General features: G+C 38.6%; 2 protein-coding genes across 2 annotated transcripts; one reads left to right on the top strand and one right to left on the bottom strand.

The window, feature by feature from the left end:
* Window positions 1-2,879: 2,879 nt before the first annotated feature.
* Window positions 2,880-11,594, top strand: LOC131988298 (kelch-like protein 28). Its single transcript, XM_059353411.1, has 6 exons — window positions 2,880-3,016; window positions 3,900-4,160; window positions 4,252-4,889; window positions 5,015-5,458; window positions 7,726-7,934; window positions 8,033-11,594. Exons 2-6 carry the CDS (start codon window positions 3,900-3,902, stop codon window positions 8,194-8,196), a joined length of 1,716 nt encoding a protein of 571 aa, XP_059209394.1. The 5' UTR covers window positions 2,880-3,016; the 3' UTR covers window positions 8,197-11,594.
* Window positions 11,595-11,658: 64 nt separating this feature from the next.
* c16h14orf28 (chromosome 16 C14orf28 homolog) lies at window positions 11,659-15,890 on the bottom strand. Its single transcript, XM_059353091.1, has 5 exons — window positions 15,648-15,890; window positions 14,887-15,411; window positions 13,821-13,910; window positions 13,604-13,738; window positions 11,659-12,648 (listed from the first exon to the last, which is right to left on the bottom strand). Exons 1-5 carry the CDS (start codon window positions 15,731-15,733, stop codon window positions 12,465-12,467), a joined length of 1,020 nt encoding a protein of 339 aa, XP_059209074.1. The 5' UTR covers window positions 15,734-15,890; the 3' UTR covers window positions 11,659-12,464.
* Between the last annotated feature and the right edge of the window lie 192 nt (window positions 15,891-16,082).

The raw sequence follows: 16,082 nt of genomic DNA, 5'->3' as shown, positions 1-16,082 counted from the left end.
GCGCGTGCGCAGAAGCGAAAAAAGCCCGCGCATGCGCAGAAGCACAGAAAAAATAAATAGATAAAAAAATAATAATAATAAAAATAAAAATAAAATAAAATAAAATAAAGAAAAAAATGTTTAAAGTAAAAAAAAAAAGTAAAGAAGTAAAAAAGAAAGTGGTGGAAGAAGTGTTCAGATCCTTTACTTCAGTAAAAGTACTAATACCACACTGTGAAATGACTCCACTCTGCTCATTTTACAGTGTACTGCGAGGGCCCGTTCAGTACTGCTTGCAGTCCTAGTTTATTATTATTTTATTACTTAAAAACAAATCTGAAAAATTATTTGTTGTTAAACAACACTATTAATGTCACAATTTTAATATATGTTGTAGATATGCAAAGAAAAAGGCAAATTTGTGTTTCTGTATGCAGAAAAGGTGTCAAGTTTATTTATATTAAAATAAGAAATATCATAAAAAAATAAATACTGTAAACGCCCAATATGACATATATCTTTGACATTTAGGAGTAGTATTTAAAAAAACATCAGAAATGAGTTCTATATGGCCCACTTGGTCTGTGGTGTATCCCCCATAATTTTCTTTCAAGGGTAAATGGGTCTGGGTTCTTATGGGTTAAAGTTTGGATTGGATTTATATGTGAGCTTAAAGAATATATAAAGATATTAAACTTGTAAATAATGGGGGAAAAGGTGATAAAACTGTAAAAAAAATAATAATGATAATAATAATTTTAAAAAAGTATAGGGATTTTTTTGCAGAGGAATAATCAGGAATAATGTGTTTCTTCTTTTTTCATTGCAACAAAAAATCTATTTACTCCATTTCCTTTGTTTTCCTTTGGTGAAAAAAGCAACAACAACAACAACAACAACAACAAACAAACTGGATTTTAACAACATGTAACACATATCCCTCATTTGACACAGTTATGTAATAAAGCCTATATAGCATAAATATAACTTGAAATTATGTTTATCTTTTGTATTTGTGCTGTTCATGTCATTAATAAAAGTCTACATTTTCTGAAATATTTTTTGTATGCAGTATATTCTATAAGTCATCCACAACTCCACGGTTTTATTGATATGTGTTGTAAAATGTATACATTTTTTCTTATTTATGGTTTTTAGGTATAATAACATGAAGAAAAGTCTAAAGGATATTTCTTTAAAATATGTTTTATAGAGTATATTCTGATAGTCATCCACAACTCTATGGTTTTATTGATTGATTGACAGTATGTGGGCTGTTGTGAAATGTATTGTAGGTTTCTGGTTGTTGCTTTTTTTGTTCCGCATATTTATGTTTTTCAATATGTCATAAAGTCATAAAGAAAAGTCTATATTATATAACCTATATATGTTACTAGTAATATTTTGTAGGCCTACTTTTTCTGAAGTTAAGTTTTTAATAGAGAGCATACAACTGTCAATAAGTCCTTATTGTGTAACAGATTTATTATTTTTTGTCATTTTGTTCATTATAATGACAAACCTTCTCAAAATAATGACTTAGTTTCTCATAATTATGACTTAGTATCTCATAATAATCAGAAACTTTATGACATGTAAAATTAGATTTATTCCTAAGGTTTTTTGTAAATGTTCTGCGTGGCACTTTTATCTATCTATTTTTCCTGTAAAGGTTTGTGCAAAAGGCAACACAATAAACACAATGAAGCAGCAGTCCCTCAATTTACATCTTGGGAAATTAGCCTCCTTTTACTGAATAGACCTGCATAAGCATATAGGCTATAACCCATCAAAAATATTAAAGTATGGATTAATTTTTTTCATTAATATATGAGATACCAAGTCATTATTTTGAGAAGGTTTCTCATTATAATGACTTTGACCTGACTATTTCTCTTTACATTGGCAGAAATGGGCTTCCGTGTGTGTGTGTGTGTGTGTGCGCGTGCGTGCTCTGTTATCCAAAAATTTTAGAATAATGTTTTTATCTCCTCTAAATAAATTTTACTTCATGAAATATTGAATACAGGACATTTAATTGTAGTGAAGTAATTTTGCAGTATGTTATTAGTATTTTTACAAAAGTAAGGGATGTGAATATTTTTTCCACCGCTGGTTCTCGTTCTATACAGTCTATGTTTCTAACACATTTATATGTTTTTCGCTTGCTGCCATGAAGTCATTTTTTGTCAAAATTGTTTTTTTTTTTGCCTAAATCCTCTCCTCTTGACGCTGACCACCTATGGTAAAATCACCTAGATCCTCAGTTGATCAGATCATGTGATTTTACTCCTTTAGATAATGGCCTATGTCAAGTGTGTGACTTAAGCGGATTTATTATGCCTAAGTCCAAATATAATGTGACTTAGGCAATTTTTTTAACATGCCTTTGTGACTTAAGCAAGATATGGTAACACTTTATTTTGAAGGTGTCTACATGACATGGGATGTGTCATGAACGTTAATGACACTTTGAAGTAACATTAATGCTCATGATACTTGTCATGTTTCGGACAGGCTTGTGTGACTCTTATGTAGACACCTTCAAAATAAAGTGTTACCATATCTTGCTTAAGTCACAAAGTCATGTTCAAAAAATTGCCTAAGTCATTTATTTCTCTTAAGTTACATAATTTACACACAGTGTTATTATTATGCCAATACCCATCCTTTGTTACATCCTTTTTGAGTGAAATGATCAATAAATGTCATATGTTACACTTTTGGTGAAGTTTTTTGTTTTTACTGCAAAACTTGAAAAAACGAGTTAGGCGATTATTTTAACAGGGTGACGATATAAAATATCAGCTCTTCATTAGAAATCGCTGTGAATGTGGTTTTATTTTGAAAACAGCGGAAGTGGGTGTGCTGCTCTGCTAGCTCGTTATTATAAGGGCTGCTCTGTAGCTTTGTGGCTGCTTGTTGGCAGTAGGTTGTTTTCTTGAGAGCCGCCCGGGGTTCCCAGTCGTCGCCGCTGAACTCCGCCACTGCAAAATTGGTCATTACAGCGGCACATCAGACGGACTATAGGTTACAGGTTTGTTCTCCTTGATTTGACGATGTACAGATGTTATTTGACAGCTAGCTATAACGTCACGTTCTGTATCTGTCAGCCATGTTACTGTATATCAATCAATGATGCAGCTAGCCACAGTAACCGTGTTTATTTTTAGCAGCTAACCTGCGCCGACTGCAGTGCAATGAAACAGATTTAGGCACTGTGTATTTGCTGGAGGCGGAAATTGTTGAAAAATACAAAAGCGATGTTAATATAATATACACATGATATCAGGGGGAATTTTATTCCTGCAAAACCCATGGTGGGGTTTACAGTGTGTTAGCTAGCGCACTAGCTGTCTGCTGCTGTAAAGCTAAGAGGTAGCTAGCGAGTTTTGATCTGGCCATGTCCTCCGTTCAGAAATCAAGCCAAGGCCCCAGTCAACAAAACTAATAGTTAGCGTTTTTATGACTGAATGTCAGGAAACATAAATGCACAGCAGCATTTATGCAGTTTGCATGAGATTAACCCTGAAACATGTATGCTAACGGTTGGTTAACTTTAAGTAGCGTTAGCATTGGATTAAGGAGATCATGCTTCTTAAGCTTGCCTTACAGTAGACTGCTAACAGAGCGGGTCGAAATAACTGCTATGTTACTACACACCATCCCTGAATGCATCATACTACCCAGACATGCATCCTTAACGCGTGCTGCCATTACGTCATGTTGCACAGGCTTGTGTTCAGTTGTCTCTTCAGGCTTGTAGTCTCAACTACAAGACGACAATTGTATAATATGCAGGATTCACAGAATTCCCACTGGTTTTGGTCACTTGTCGGTTATTTAGAAGAAAAAAAAACTGCATCAGTAGCCTTTGCAAAATGTCAACAATGCACTGACATGTGGATTCCTCCTCTCAGATGGACCAGCAGGACCAGTCCTATATGTTTGCCAGTCTGAAACGGCCTCACTCAGAGCAGCTGCTGCAAGGCCTCCAGCTCTTGCGGCAGGATCACGAACTATGTGACATTGTCCTCCGTGTGGGTGATGCCAAGATCCATGCCCACAAAGTAGTGCTGGCCAGCATCAGCCCTTACTTCAAGGCCATGTTCACGGGTAACCTGTCGGAAAAGGAGACCTCTGAGGTGGAATTCCAGTGCATCGATGAGACTGCCTTGCAGGTTTGTTTGGAGCCAGCAGTCACAATATTAACTGCACTGATTAACAGCATAGTTATTGTTAATGTGACATGTTTACTCTTGTCTCTTCCAGGCCATTGTTGAGTATGCCTACACAGGCACGGTGTTTATCTCCCAAGAAACAGTGGAATCTCTGCTTCCGGCTGCGGACCTGCTCCAAGTTAAGCTAGTACTTAAGGAGTGTTGTTCCTTCTTAGAGAGCCAGCTGGACGCGGGGAACTGTATAGGCATCTCCCGCTTCGCAGAGACATATGGCTGTCATGACCTGTGCATGGCTGCAACTAAGTTCATCTGTGAGAACTTTGAGGAGGTTTGTCTGACGGAGGAGTTTTTTGAACTGACGAGGGCTGAGTTGGATGAAATCGTGTCCAATGACTGCCTTAAGGTGGTCACGGAGGAGACTGTATTTTACGCCCTGGAATCATGGATCAAATATGATGTAACTGAGAGACAGCAGCATCTGGCTCAGCTGCTGCACTGTGTTCGCCTTCCACTCCTCAGCGTCAAATTTCTCACCCGCCTATATGAAGCCAACCACCTTATACGAGATGACCACGCATGCAAGCACCTGCTCAATGAGGCCCTCAAATATCATTTTATGCCTGAGCACCGACTCTCCTATCAGACTGTGTTATCGGCACGGCCCAGATGTGCCCCAAAGGTGTTGCTTGCAGTAGGAGGCAAGGCTGGACTGTTTGCAACATTAGAAAGGTAATAATAATGCCCACATAATCATTTTAAAGGCAACTTTGCACATTCTATATTGTTTTTCTTTATGTTCTGTGTTTAAGAACACACTTTAATCCAATAATGAATAATCAATCTCTCTCTTGCAGCATAGAAATGTATTTCCCTCGGACAGATTCGTGGATAGGACTGGCCCCTCTCAGTGTACCCCGGTATGAATTTGGAGTGGCAGTGCTGGACCATAAGGTGTATGTGGTGGGAGGTATCGCCACACACATGAGACAGGGCATTAGCTATCGGAGACACGAGAGCACGGTGGAGAGCTGGGACCCCGAAAGCAACACCTGGTCCTCGGTGGAGCGCATGGCAGAGTGCCGCAGCACACTCGGGGTGGTGGTCCTGGCGGGTGAGCTGTATGCCCTCGGAGGGTACGACGGCCAGTATTACCTCCAATCGGTGGAGAAATATGTCCCCAAGTTGAAAGAGTGGCAGCCTGTGGCGCCGATGACCAAGTCCCGCAGCTGCTTTGCCACCGCTGTGCTGGATGGCATGGTGTATGCTATTGGAGGCTATGGCCCGGCTCATATGAACAGGTAATATCAATGAGAGATCTTTTGTTTTACTTGTGGAAATGTATTGTATGTCATGGGCTTTTCAACACTAGAAATAATGTATCTAATCAAATAGTGAATTTTCACCAAAGTTCCAAATGTAAATACTTTGACACTTATTCAGGGTCCTATGGATGCTGGAAATCCTTGAAAACTTTTTAATGCAGCGTTTAAGGTTTAAAAAGTGCTTGGATTTGGAATACAGTGTTGGAAATTAGGTTATATAAGATGCTAAGCCTACTTCCAAACAGGTGACACATTCTGAAAGATGAAACTTGTTTATAGAATAATGACATCTAATTCAATATGATGGAGAAGTAAAATAATCAGTATAATGTATTTACTGTATGTTCTGTAAATTTGTTTGAAATTTACAGTAGTTGTGATGTGCTGGAAAAGCTTGAAAATACACTTTAAAATTGCTTAAAAAGTGCTAAAATTTGACTTTGGAAAAGGTCAAAAACTGCTGCTTGTGTATATAAACTGAATAGTTAAAAATTCAATCCCTGTGCAATTTGGAGAGCTGCAGGTTTATTGGGAATATTACATAAAGATTATTAACTATATCTTGTTCTGTACATGACCCAATAATTAACGAGCCACAATGTATGATACGTTAGACATATTTTCCTTCAAATGCAACTAATTTCTCTGAAATTTTCTGCATGGAAAGAAGACTACAGAAAGCAACATAGCATCAAAAAACACAATTAACCTTTCTTTGCTCCGATAAGTGACATTGGTCATCAGTAATGTAAGATTGTGGTGCTCTACCACACCTTTTTATAAAATAGGCTTTGATCTCGGTGAAATGCTCTTTGTAGACCTCCTAACCTGCCTCTCAAGGTCTTGTTAGTCATTTAATAGAACTGGTAACCAAGTGAAGGATGTCAAGTGTTGCTGAGAAAATGGCCAGGGCCCTGTTAATGAGTGAAGAGGAGTTCTAACAGAAGTGCTGCTGAAGTTTCATGGATAGGGTGCCCGACTGTGTGCTGCTGTTAGACCTCTGTTGTTGCTGTGGATCTCTGGAGAGCAGTGTCTCTGTTGCTTGTTTCCTTGACTCCCGAAACCCCTCAGGAGAATGTGTTTGGACAGAGAATCTTTGGGGACTGTCTTTTTTCTTCCCCCAGTGGCTTATATGTCCTTACATACTGCAAAACAATCCCTGATTGCTTCGGTTCCACTTGCTGTCATCGGGTTCATTTGACTATGGTTAAATTTAGTAATTGGCCTCTGCTATTGAAGACACCATTAAAAGTTGCACGTGTTTCTTTTTAATATATAAATGAATAATGGCAAAACATGACTCCCCAAATAATACAATGTTAACATTTGTTGCATTAGTGATATAAGATATTCCATTTGTCCCACAAAGGGCAAATTTCCAGTATTACAACAGCAAAAAGTGTTCAGCAAGAACAGAAAGAAGCATCAATGAATAGAATCAAGTAGGGCTGGGTGATATGGACAAAAGTAATATTTCGATATATTTAGGCTGAATATCGATATGATATATATCCCGATATTTTTATCGTAAAGTGAGAGCAAATGTTCAGTCAAAGCCAAATATGACATGTCACAAGTAGCTTTATTGAAACCGTTTATTTAAGTGAACATGAATACTATATAACAGGGGTATCTTTAAATAAAAAATAAAATAAAAAAACAAAGCTTCATAAATTGCACATCTAAATTAAAAAAAAATCTTAAATAAAAGCCACAGCTTGCCTGGAGCAAGGATTACAGTGCAAATTTGAACTATATCAATATATGCGACATGGTCTTAATACCATATCACATTTAAAAATATATCGATATGTCTTAAATACCACCCAGCCCTAGAATCAAGCAATTTTAACAAGAAATATAAAAGTATTAACACTTTAAACAATAAGAAATATCAAATTAGGAACAATATATACAATATAGACAGACTCAACAGTTGAAATTGCACCATTACACAGACAAAAGTATTTATAGTGCACAATGAAATGGTAAGATATTTAAGTATTGCTGCTATAGTCAGAACCGGAGCCAGACAGCACTGCAAGCTTTAATTCTTTATGTCACATTTTAATTTTTAATCTGCTGTAGGAATGTATCCTTAATTACTTACCGACTAAATCATATTTTCAGTTTTTGCAAAACCAAAAGCTGATCCTGGGTTGCCAGCCTTGCAACCACTTTTAAAAATAAGTGAGCCCTTTTATGGTGTGTTTTGTTAATTGTGCTGCATATGCGCCTCACAGCGTGGAGCGGTATGACCCCAGCAAGGATGCCTGGGAAATGGTAGCCCCCATGGCAGACAAGAGGATCAACTTCGGAGTAGGCGTCATGCTCGGCTTCATATTTGTTGTGGGCGGACACAACGGAGTGTCACACCTGTCTAGCATCGAGCGGTATGATCCACATCAGAATCAGTGGACAGCCTGTCGGCCAATGAATGAACCGCGCACTGGTAAGTATTTCATCATTTGCACCTATTGAGACAACTGCATCCAGAAAATAATGAGAAATGCATGTGATTAGCAACATGACTGTGACATTGTCCTGCAGGTGTGGGCTCTGCCATTGTGGACAACTACCTCTATGTTGTGGGAGGCCACTCCGGGTCGTCCTACCTGAACACTGTCCAGCGCTATGACCCCATCTCAGACAGCTGGTTGGACTCGAGCGGCATGATGTACTGCCGTTGCAACTTTGGTCTGACTGCCCTTTGACCCATGGCCCAGCCAGCTAGGACCCAATAAGAGAACTTAGACACAAAGACGTTTCTTTTTTGTTGTCTCCTCCTCCTTCCCCACATTCATCCTCCAGGTGCAGAGGAGCGCTGCACACCGACGTGAACACCAGAGGAGAGAGAGAGAGAGAGAGGGAGCCTGCTGGGTGGATGGATGTTCCGGGGCTAGCTGGCTGGCTAGAGGGGGACCACAGACATGGCTGCAGAGATGAGAAAGAGCTGCAAAGTTGCACGGAACGGAGAGGAAGACGTTTGGACAGCTGCTGTCACAGGCGCAAGGAGACGGCCGCTCTACTGCTGCTGGACCACAATGAGGACTCTGAGCCATTTCCCAGAGGATTGTGGGAGAAAACTTGTCACTTTTATTTCAATTATGTTAGCAGACTTTTTTTTTGTTGTCCTTCATGCCATTAACTGTGTTTAACACTCAACTTTTTTTTTAAAATTAATTTCCCTGCTGCAACTGAAACCATGTGTTCAGATTTTGTAGAACACTGCAGTTTGCTGGCGTATTTGTATGAATATGTGGTTGTTGGCCATGTAGTGTGTATGTCCGTGTGTATGCTCGAGGGGTGCATGCATGTTAGGTAGGATTGTTTGTTTTGTTACGTGTCCGGGTGCAGAGCCGATGCTCGGGCTCAGCGACACAGGAGTTCTGCATCAAAAATCAGTGCTTCACAAAAAAAGAGAAAAGTTGGAATCTTTATATTTTCAAAAAGGGCTGCCTTTTTCTCTCGTGTAAATAGTCTAAATAAAATATATAGATATGAATATATCCTCTAGTGCATTGCCTGTAAATGTTTTTCTGCACTGGGTCACTAGTGTGTGTGCGGATGTTTGTGTAGTTTGTTTCCAAGGGTCAGTGTAGAGGTGAGTGACAGTGTTTGCCACTAGTTTCTGCTTCATTCCCGGAGCCATTTAAAAAATCCCTGTGTTCTAGCTTCTGTTACATCTTCCTAAGGTCAGGTCATGCACTTGCTACTCTTCACATTAGTTGAACTTGACCTTGGCCCTCCTTTCACCCTTTGGTCTGTACACAATACCAACTGGTGCTATATTTAGGATTCAGGATTCAGCTGTTTGTCTGTGTTGCCTCATGCAATTAGGTCAACCTCTGTTCAGCCTCTGCTACATTACTGAATAAGATGTTGTTTGATTTATGCACATTTAAATGCATAAAATTGAATGGCCCCCAACCATGCAATAAAATCAAGTCCTACAGAATGGGAAGCCCGTGGTTGGAAAACCGCAAATTTCATTAACATTTAAAAAGTCTCAAAATTAGCACTAATATTTGGATTTATTTATATATATATAAAAAAATATATATAAAAAAATCTAATCTATAGTTGTCACATCGTCCCTGTTACTAGATATGAGCATGCATTGTCATTGTCTCAATGCTTGTTGCGGTTACAATGTCACTCTCTTGACTATAAACTGGACTTTTTCTGCCCCTGATTAGCTCTGACACCTGCTGTTTTCACTTTCCATCTCACTACTAACATGTGATCCTCATGTGGCCAAGGTCTTGCTTGCAAGCTCAGGTTTGAGGTAATCCGTTCCCAGCTTCATGTGAAGTGCCAAACCATGATGTTTTTTGTTGTTTTTTTGCATCTTTGCCACCTCCAGTGCTAGAAACAGCTTCCTTCGTGTGCCACAATTGAAACATTTCCTTCTTGTCCTTATTGCTAATGTATCAGCATGACATTCTTCCATGCTGCCATGTGGAGATTGATGATAAAGCACCAAGGGCTGTGCCAGCCAACTCAGGCCATGTTCCCACTGTCACCAGTCTTGTGTCCTGGGAGAGAGACCGCAGTGCTCCCCTGGGTGTGTTTGACTCCAGGCTGGCTGAGTGTGTCGCTCTGTTAAAGCTAACAGACAGATCAAGCAATGCACGTCAATAGAGGGGGCACTAGACTAGGAAAGGCTAGGTGTGGTGTGTCTTGTTGCGTCACTTTATGTTAGTTTGAGTTGCTTTGTGCACTGACGTTTGCACACAAAGTGGAAACTTTAACCAAGCTCTGCATTGCACTTACCAAACTCTTTGATACATATTGTAATTTGTACATATGTTTTAATTTAGAATAATGGCATTTAGATAATGCAATAAGACTTCTGTTCTCTCTGTGGATGAATATGTTTTGTGTTTGTCTCTTTAAAAAGCCAAGGCATCTCATATTGCTGTAACAGAACCCCACATGGCATGTCTGTTGATTCACACTGTTTGCTGGTAATGTCTGATGAAACATCAAATGGTACCATTGCCTTTGTCTCATCCTACCAGACATCTTGTGTTGTCATTTTGTTGTGCATGCTGGTTCGTTTGTACAAGGCATATGTTTATTGAGGCAGATTTAGATGGATTGCTCACCATTATTATAACTAATGGCTAAATCCAAGGTATACACCTTTTTAAAAAAAAAAAAAAAAAAAAATTAAATCACATAAAAGTCTGGTAAATGTTAGACAGGATGTGCTCTTCCACTTGTACTCTAAACTTCATGTTTGTAAAATTATTCGAGAAATCAATACTACAGACTTTAATGACATTTGCCTTGCAAATTGGTCACTGGTGAGACATTAATTTGTTGCCGATCACCATATAGAGTACTTTCCTTTACATCTCGGGTTTATTTTGAAAGAGTAACGCAAAAGCAACCCAAGCGTGTGTCTGCAAATATGTAATTTCATATTAGAAAGATGTGAATGACTTTTTTTTGTATTTATTATAACAATTCATGTCCTGTAACATAATTTTGTTCGCTAATTGTCTAGATTTTGTTAGTCACTTAACAGCCACAGCACAAATCACGCAGGCGTAATTATGTGCTGCAGCCATGATTCATCTAGCATCAATGTTTTGTACAGTTTCATAAAGGTGTATATTAACAACTAATATAATGAATCTTGGAGAGATGCTGATGAAAATCTGCAAACGTGAATCTGCAAAAAGAAGGGATGTTAACTTTGAGTTTGTACGCATTTTCATTATGGCCTAACCAATGTCATGTTTTTGCCACCACTCTCACCAAAGTGCTTGTTCAAAGAAAGCAGATGGACAACTAACACCTGGTCTGCAACGGACTGCCACTCTGTTTGTGTCTGAAAGAAAAATCCTTTGAAACTGATGTCAATGTTAGCCAAATGACCACTCTGCTTCTTTTACATTTCTCCCATTGTGTGTCTGGAGTAAGGTGACAATCTTGAATTTTACATCCTGTGGATTAATACTGGAAGTACAAGATAACCTTAGGTGTAGAAACAGTAGCTTTTCACATTTTATCATGTTTTGATTGAAGACATTTTACATACATTTTAGTCAGTTTGTGTGGTGCAGTTGTACCCAGTCTAAAATAAATGCCTGCCTTAAAAGGTACTGTCTGCTTTTATGTGACTCATATATCCATGCAAGTGCAACAAAATAAATCCATACAAGTATCTTTCAAAATATTTGTATTTTGCATAGAAAAACAGCAATTTTATACTCATCAGGATTCTTGGTAGAGGCACTGTGTGATGCAGTTATGTATATGGTTACAAATTACTTAAAAAGCAAAGATATTTGTGCTGAGCTAGTGTTAAAATACTTGAATTTATCATCCATATTGAAGCCTGTAGTGTCAGAAAAAATACTTTTCAGACTGCCACAAACACTTCATATATATTTTAACATTCACTCACTGTATCAAATGCTTGCTTCCAATTTAAGCATCTTAACAAAAAAAGAAGTTAACCAGGCATTGGAAGCAGGCCTTGTTTGGTTGTTTCTTAGCCTCAGCTCACAGTGTAAATAGCACCAGTTTCATTCAAAACAAGGGCTGATATGCATACATGTAAAAATAAATTGCCAAAATTGTACATTTGCAATTTTGAATAAATTGTGGTACACTGTCATCTCCTATACAATACACCCTCAGAGTGTAATCCATTTGACAAACATGATGTTGTAAAAATCACATCAATCTCCCTTAAGTGTCCTGTAACTGTATGTGCATTACTCACTGCTACTGTCATTTATGCATATCAACCCAGAACTATTATAGTCCATTATTATCTTGGATTCCAAGCATGCCCAAAAGAAAGTAATTTCCATTTTTGCAAAGTAAGCTTTCTGCAAGCATTCAGGTGAAATGGAGCAGAGGAAGCAACAGCTGACAGGAATTAATAAAAATATAAACATAGGAACGTGGTTGAACGGTGCGACTCCTGCTCATCCATGTGCCCACTTGTGATGAGAGGAGTTCACTTGTCTGAGGCGCGGATGTAGACCAGTGAGGACAGCAGCAGGAGCTCTGGCGGCTTGTGTAACAGGATCAGATTGTCGCTCCTCAGGCCGTCATAGTGCATCCAGCAGCCGTCGATCTGGAAGGCTGCAGAGTAGTGATGCTCCTCCTTGTTGAAGAGTGTGGCACCCTCTAGTAAGTACCTGTGGAAAGGAAATTCAAAGTAAGAGCATAATAATAATAACACTTTCTTAGAAAACCACATCTGCATTATGAGGGCATTCATAGTAAATTACAATGCATTTATAATGCTTTATGACTAAACACACATAATGCATTCTGATGCACTATACCGAAAGTCAAGATTATAGATGTGACTTATAATGATTTATAAGTACAAGTGTCCTGTGGATGCGTAAAGTAATTAATGTGAAGTACAGGTTGATGCATCTATAATAATGCTTTTCTTTTTTTTTTAATGAAACTGGTGCTTTTTCTATTTATATGGTGGTCTGAAGCTAAGAAACAACCACACAAGGCCAACTTCTAGCATCTGTTTAACTTCTTTTTTTGTTATGATGCTTAAATTAGAGGCAAGCATTTAACACAGTGAGTGAATGATAACATACAAAGTTAAAATACATATAAAAACTTTGTGGCGTTCTGAAAAGTCTCTTTTCTGACACTACGAGCTTAAATATTGGTGATAAATTCAAGCATTTTAACACTAGCTCAGCGCACAAATATCTATATTTACTTGATTGTATGTTTTTTTAAATACTTTTTAACCCTAAAGAACAACTGTAGCACACCGTGCCTCTGCCAAGAATCCTGTTGAGTATAAAATCCTGAAAATACCTGTTTTTCCATACGCAACACAAATATTTTGGAGTACACTTATTGTTTTATTTTGCTGCACTTAATGATATGCATTCAAAAGACTATGCTGCATTATAAGCAATTATTATGTAAGACACCAAACTGTTAATAAACCATGCAGAGGATTATATGTAAAATGTGTCTACTTTAGGAATGGCACCTTAAAACCTATATGATATACCAAAAGAAAGAAAAACATTAACATTAGACTTGCAGCACAGTGTGGCTCAAGTGTGGTGCTATAAATCCAGCCAATAAAAACACACACAAGCCTCATACCTGTGCTGGCAGAGAGCCAGCTGGTAAGGAACATAGGACAGCTCCTCAGACTTCCACTGCTGCATGTTGAGAATGACAAAAGGTGGAGGTCCATGGCAGAAAACTCTCTGAGAGAACTCCCTTAGACCATCACACCTGTTGAAAAAAAATAGCAATTTGTCAAGGAAGTGGAATAAGATTGAACCAAAATATAGGATGATGAATATCTATGTCTCACCCCAGCTCTGAGCAGAGGAGCAGTTTGGGGCAGAAGAACTTGTCCACGGCTGACTGAATGGGGTCTCTGTGTGGCAGCTCATGAGGGGGGCTGGAGGAAAAAATGGGTGGAAACACAAGAAATGGAAATCATGTATATCGTCTGTGATCTAATGCATAAACATATATAGGGGGAGGCTGCAATGCAGGTGGAGACTTTTTAAATTAAGTTTACCAAGGGGTGAAAATAATTCCATTTTAGGATGGAGCTGTGCACCAGTGATATTTAAAGTGGTGATAAGTGGCTTCTTCCTGGGACAAATTCCATAAGGCCATCTGATATTCTTAACATTCAATACGGACCAACACTTGAGAAAGAAAGCTGTAGGAGCAGCCAGTGTTGGAATAAGTATTAATTAATTAATTAATTAATTAAGTAAGTATTAATACCACACTGTGAAATAACTCCACTACAAGTAAAAGTCCTGCATCAGTAGTACAAAAGTATTAGCATGAAAATGTTCTTAAAGTATGAAAAATAGAAACTCATTATGCAGAATGGCTCCACTCAGATTGATATATATTTCAAATATATTACTGGATTATTATTTTTGATTCATTTATGTAAGTCGCATGTTACTTGACTACTTAATACATTGTTATGAGGTTTAATTTAAAAAAAAAAAAAAGTCTAATCACTTTAAATTGGTCTTGGAAAAGTAAATAAAGCCGGCAGTTAAATGTTGTGTAGTGAAAAGTAAAATATATGCCTCAAAAATGTAGTAGAATAGAAATATAAAGCTACATAATTGGAAATACTCAAGTTAACCTTAATTTATTGTAATGTATTGCCACCTGCCACCAGCTTATTTGTACAATTATAATTGTTCTTCTTAGGTCTGTCTGTTTTTTAAATATGAATATTTTAGGTTTATATATATATATATATATATAAACAAAAATTGTACTTGAATAAATATGGTCTTCACAAATAGTGAACAGGTTATGTCCGCAGACTTAAACTGGGAGAAGTTGCATCAAGTTCACTTGGTTGCATCAAAATATTACCCTGCCTGTGTGCAGTATACCTGATGGTGATCGTTGTCTTGATGAACTCCTGGAAGCGGGCCAGGCAGCTCCAGTTGGTGCACAGACTCTCCTGCATAGTTGACATGAGGTTCTCCAGGTTCTCTGTGAAGTTTTCATGCTCGTTACCAAACAGGTCGATCTCCATGGCTGCCTGGTGGATCTCAGAGCGGTACTGTCTTTTAGACATCCTGTCCCAGATCCACAGCATCTTCACTGTAGTGTAGTCGCAGGAGTCCATCAGGTAGAGGAAATACTCCACAAACTGCTTGCCCAGGAAGACAGCCAGCTCCCGGGAGAAGCCCTGGTTGTCCCGCAGGATCACATACAGGATCATGAGGAAGCCATCGATGGTGCAGGTGTTTTTTAGGTTGATTTTGACGTACAGAGGGGTGCAAGATATGGCCTTCCGCCCTGCCCTGATGGTAAAGACGCCTCCCCAAGGCAGCACAGGCCTCCAGAAGGAGTGATCCTCCTCGTCATTGTTGTTGATGGAGGCACGAATTTCCTCAAACAGTGTCTTAGACCTAAAGATTCATATGCATGTGAGGATTAGCAGGATGCATGTAAATAGTTTGTTGCTACAAATGATTTATAGACAGGATACTGTCGGGACACTGTCGGTGGACTTTACTGTGCACATAGATGCAAGTTAGCTTGCAATAACAAAGCAAGCCACGCATTGACAAGTTATCGTCCAGGGAGTAGACATAGCCCCAATAGCCTGCTAGCTTAAAAAAATTAGCAGCTGCTATCAATTTACCTTTCGAAGTGGAAATCGTCCTCAGTGTTTGAAATTAGCGTTTGGAGCTCTTCGGTGTCGTTCAAAACACAGAATCTACTCTCCATAGCTCCTTGTATTTCTTCATGTCTTACAACAGGAGTAAAGTCAGATAAATTAAGTATAGTATTTTTAGCACTTTCTGGTGATTTTCTAAATAATTACGTCTTGGTACGGATCAAAACAATCCCGATAAACAGTGAAGTTGGGACTGTGTAAATACAGTGCTGCCCTCTGCTGCTGCATGGCGAGATTACACCCTTTGAAGTCCCGCCCATTTTCCCGACACATACCACTGCCTAGTAGAGCTGGAACGCTATTGGTTCTGAAGATCTACACGCGTGTTATAACAGCGATGTGATTGGCTGTCAGAGTTGACAGTTTGTCAATAGCTACGCCCCCCCTCCCACAAGCGTG

Source organism: Centropristis striata, chromosome 16 (genome assembly GCF_030273125.1).
Source record: "Centropristis striata isolate RG_2023a ecotype Rhode Island chromosome 16, C.striata_1.0, whole genome shotgun sequence".
Taxonomy (NCBI): domain Eukaryota; kingdom Metazoa; phylum Chordata; class Actinopteri; order Perciformes; family Serranidae; genus Centropristis; species Centropristis striata.
This window is presented reverse-complemented; position numbering and strand designations above follow the sequence as displayed.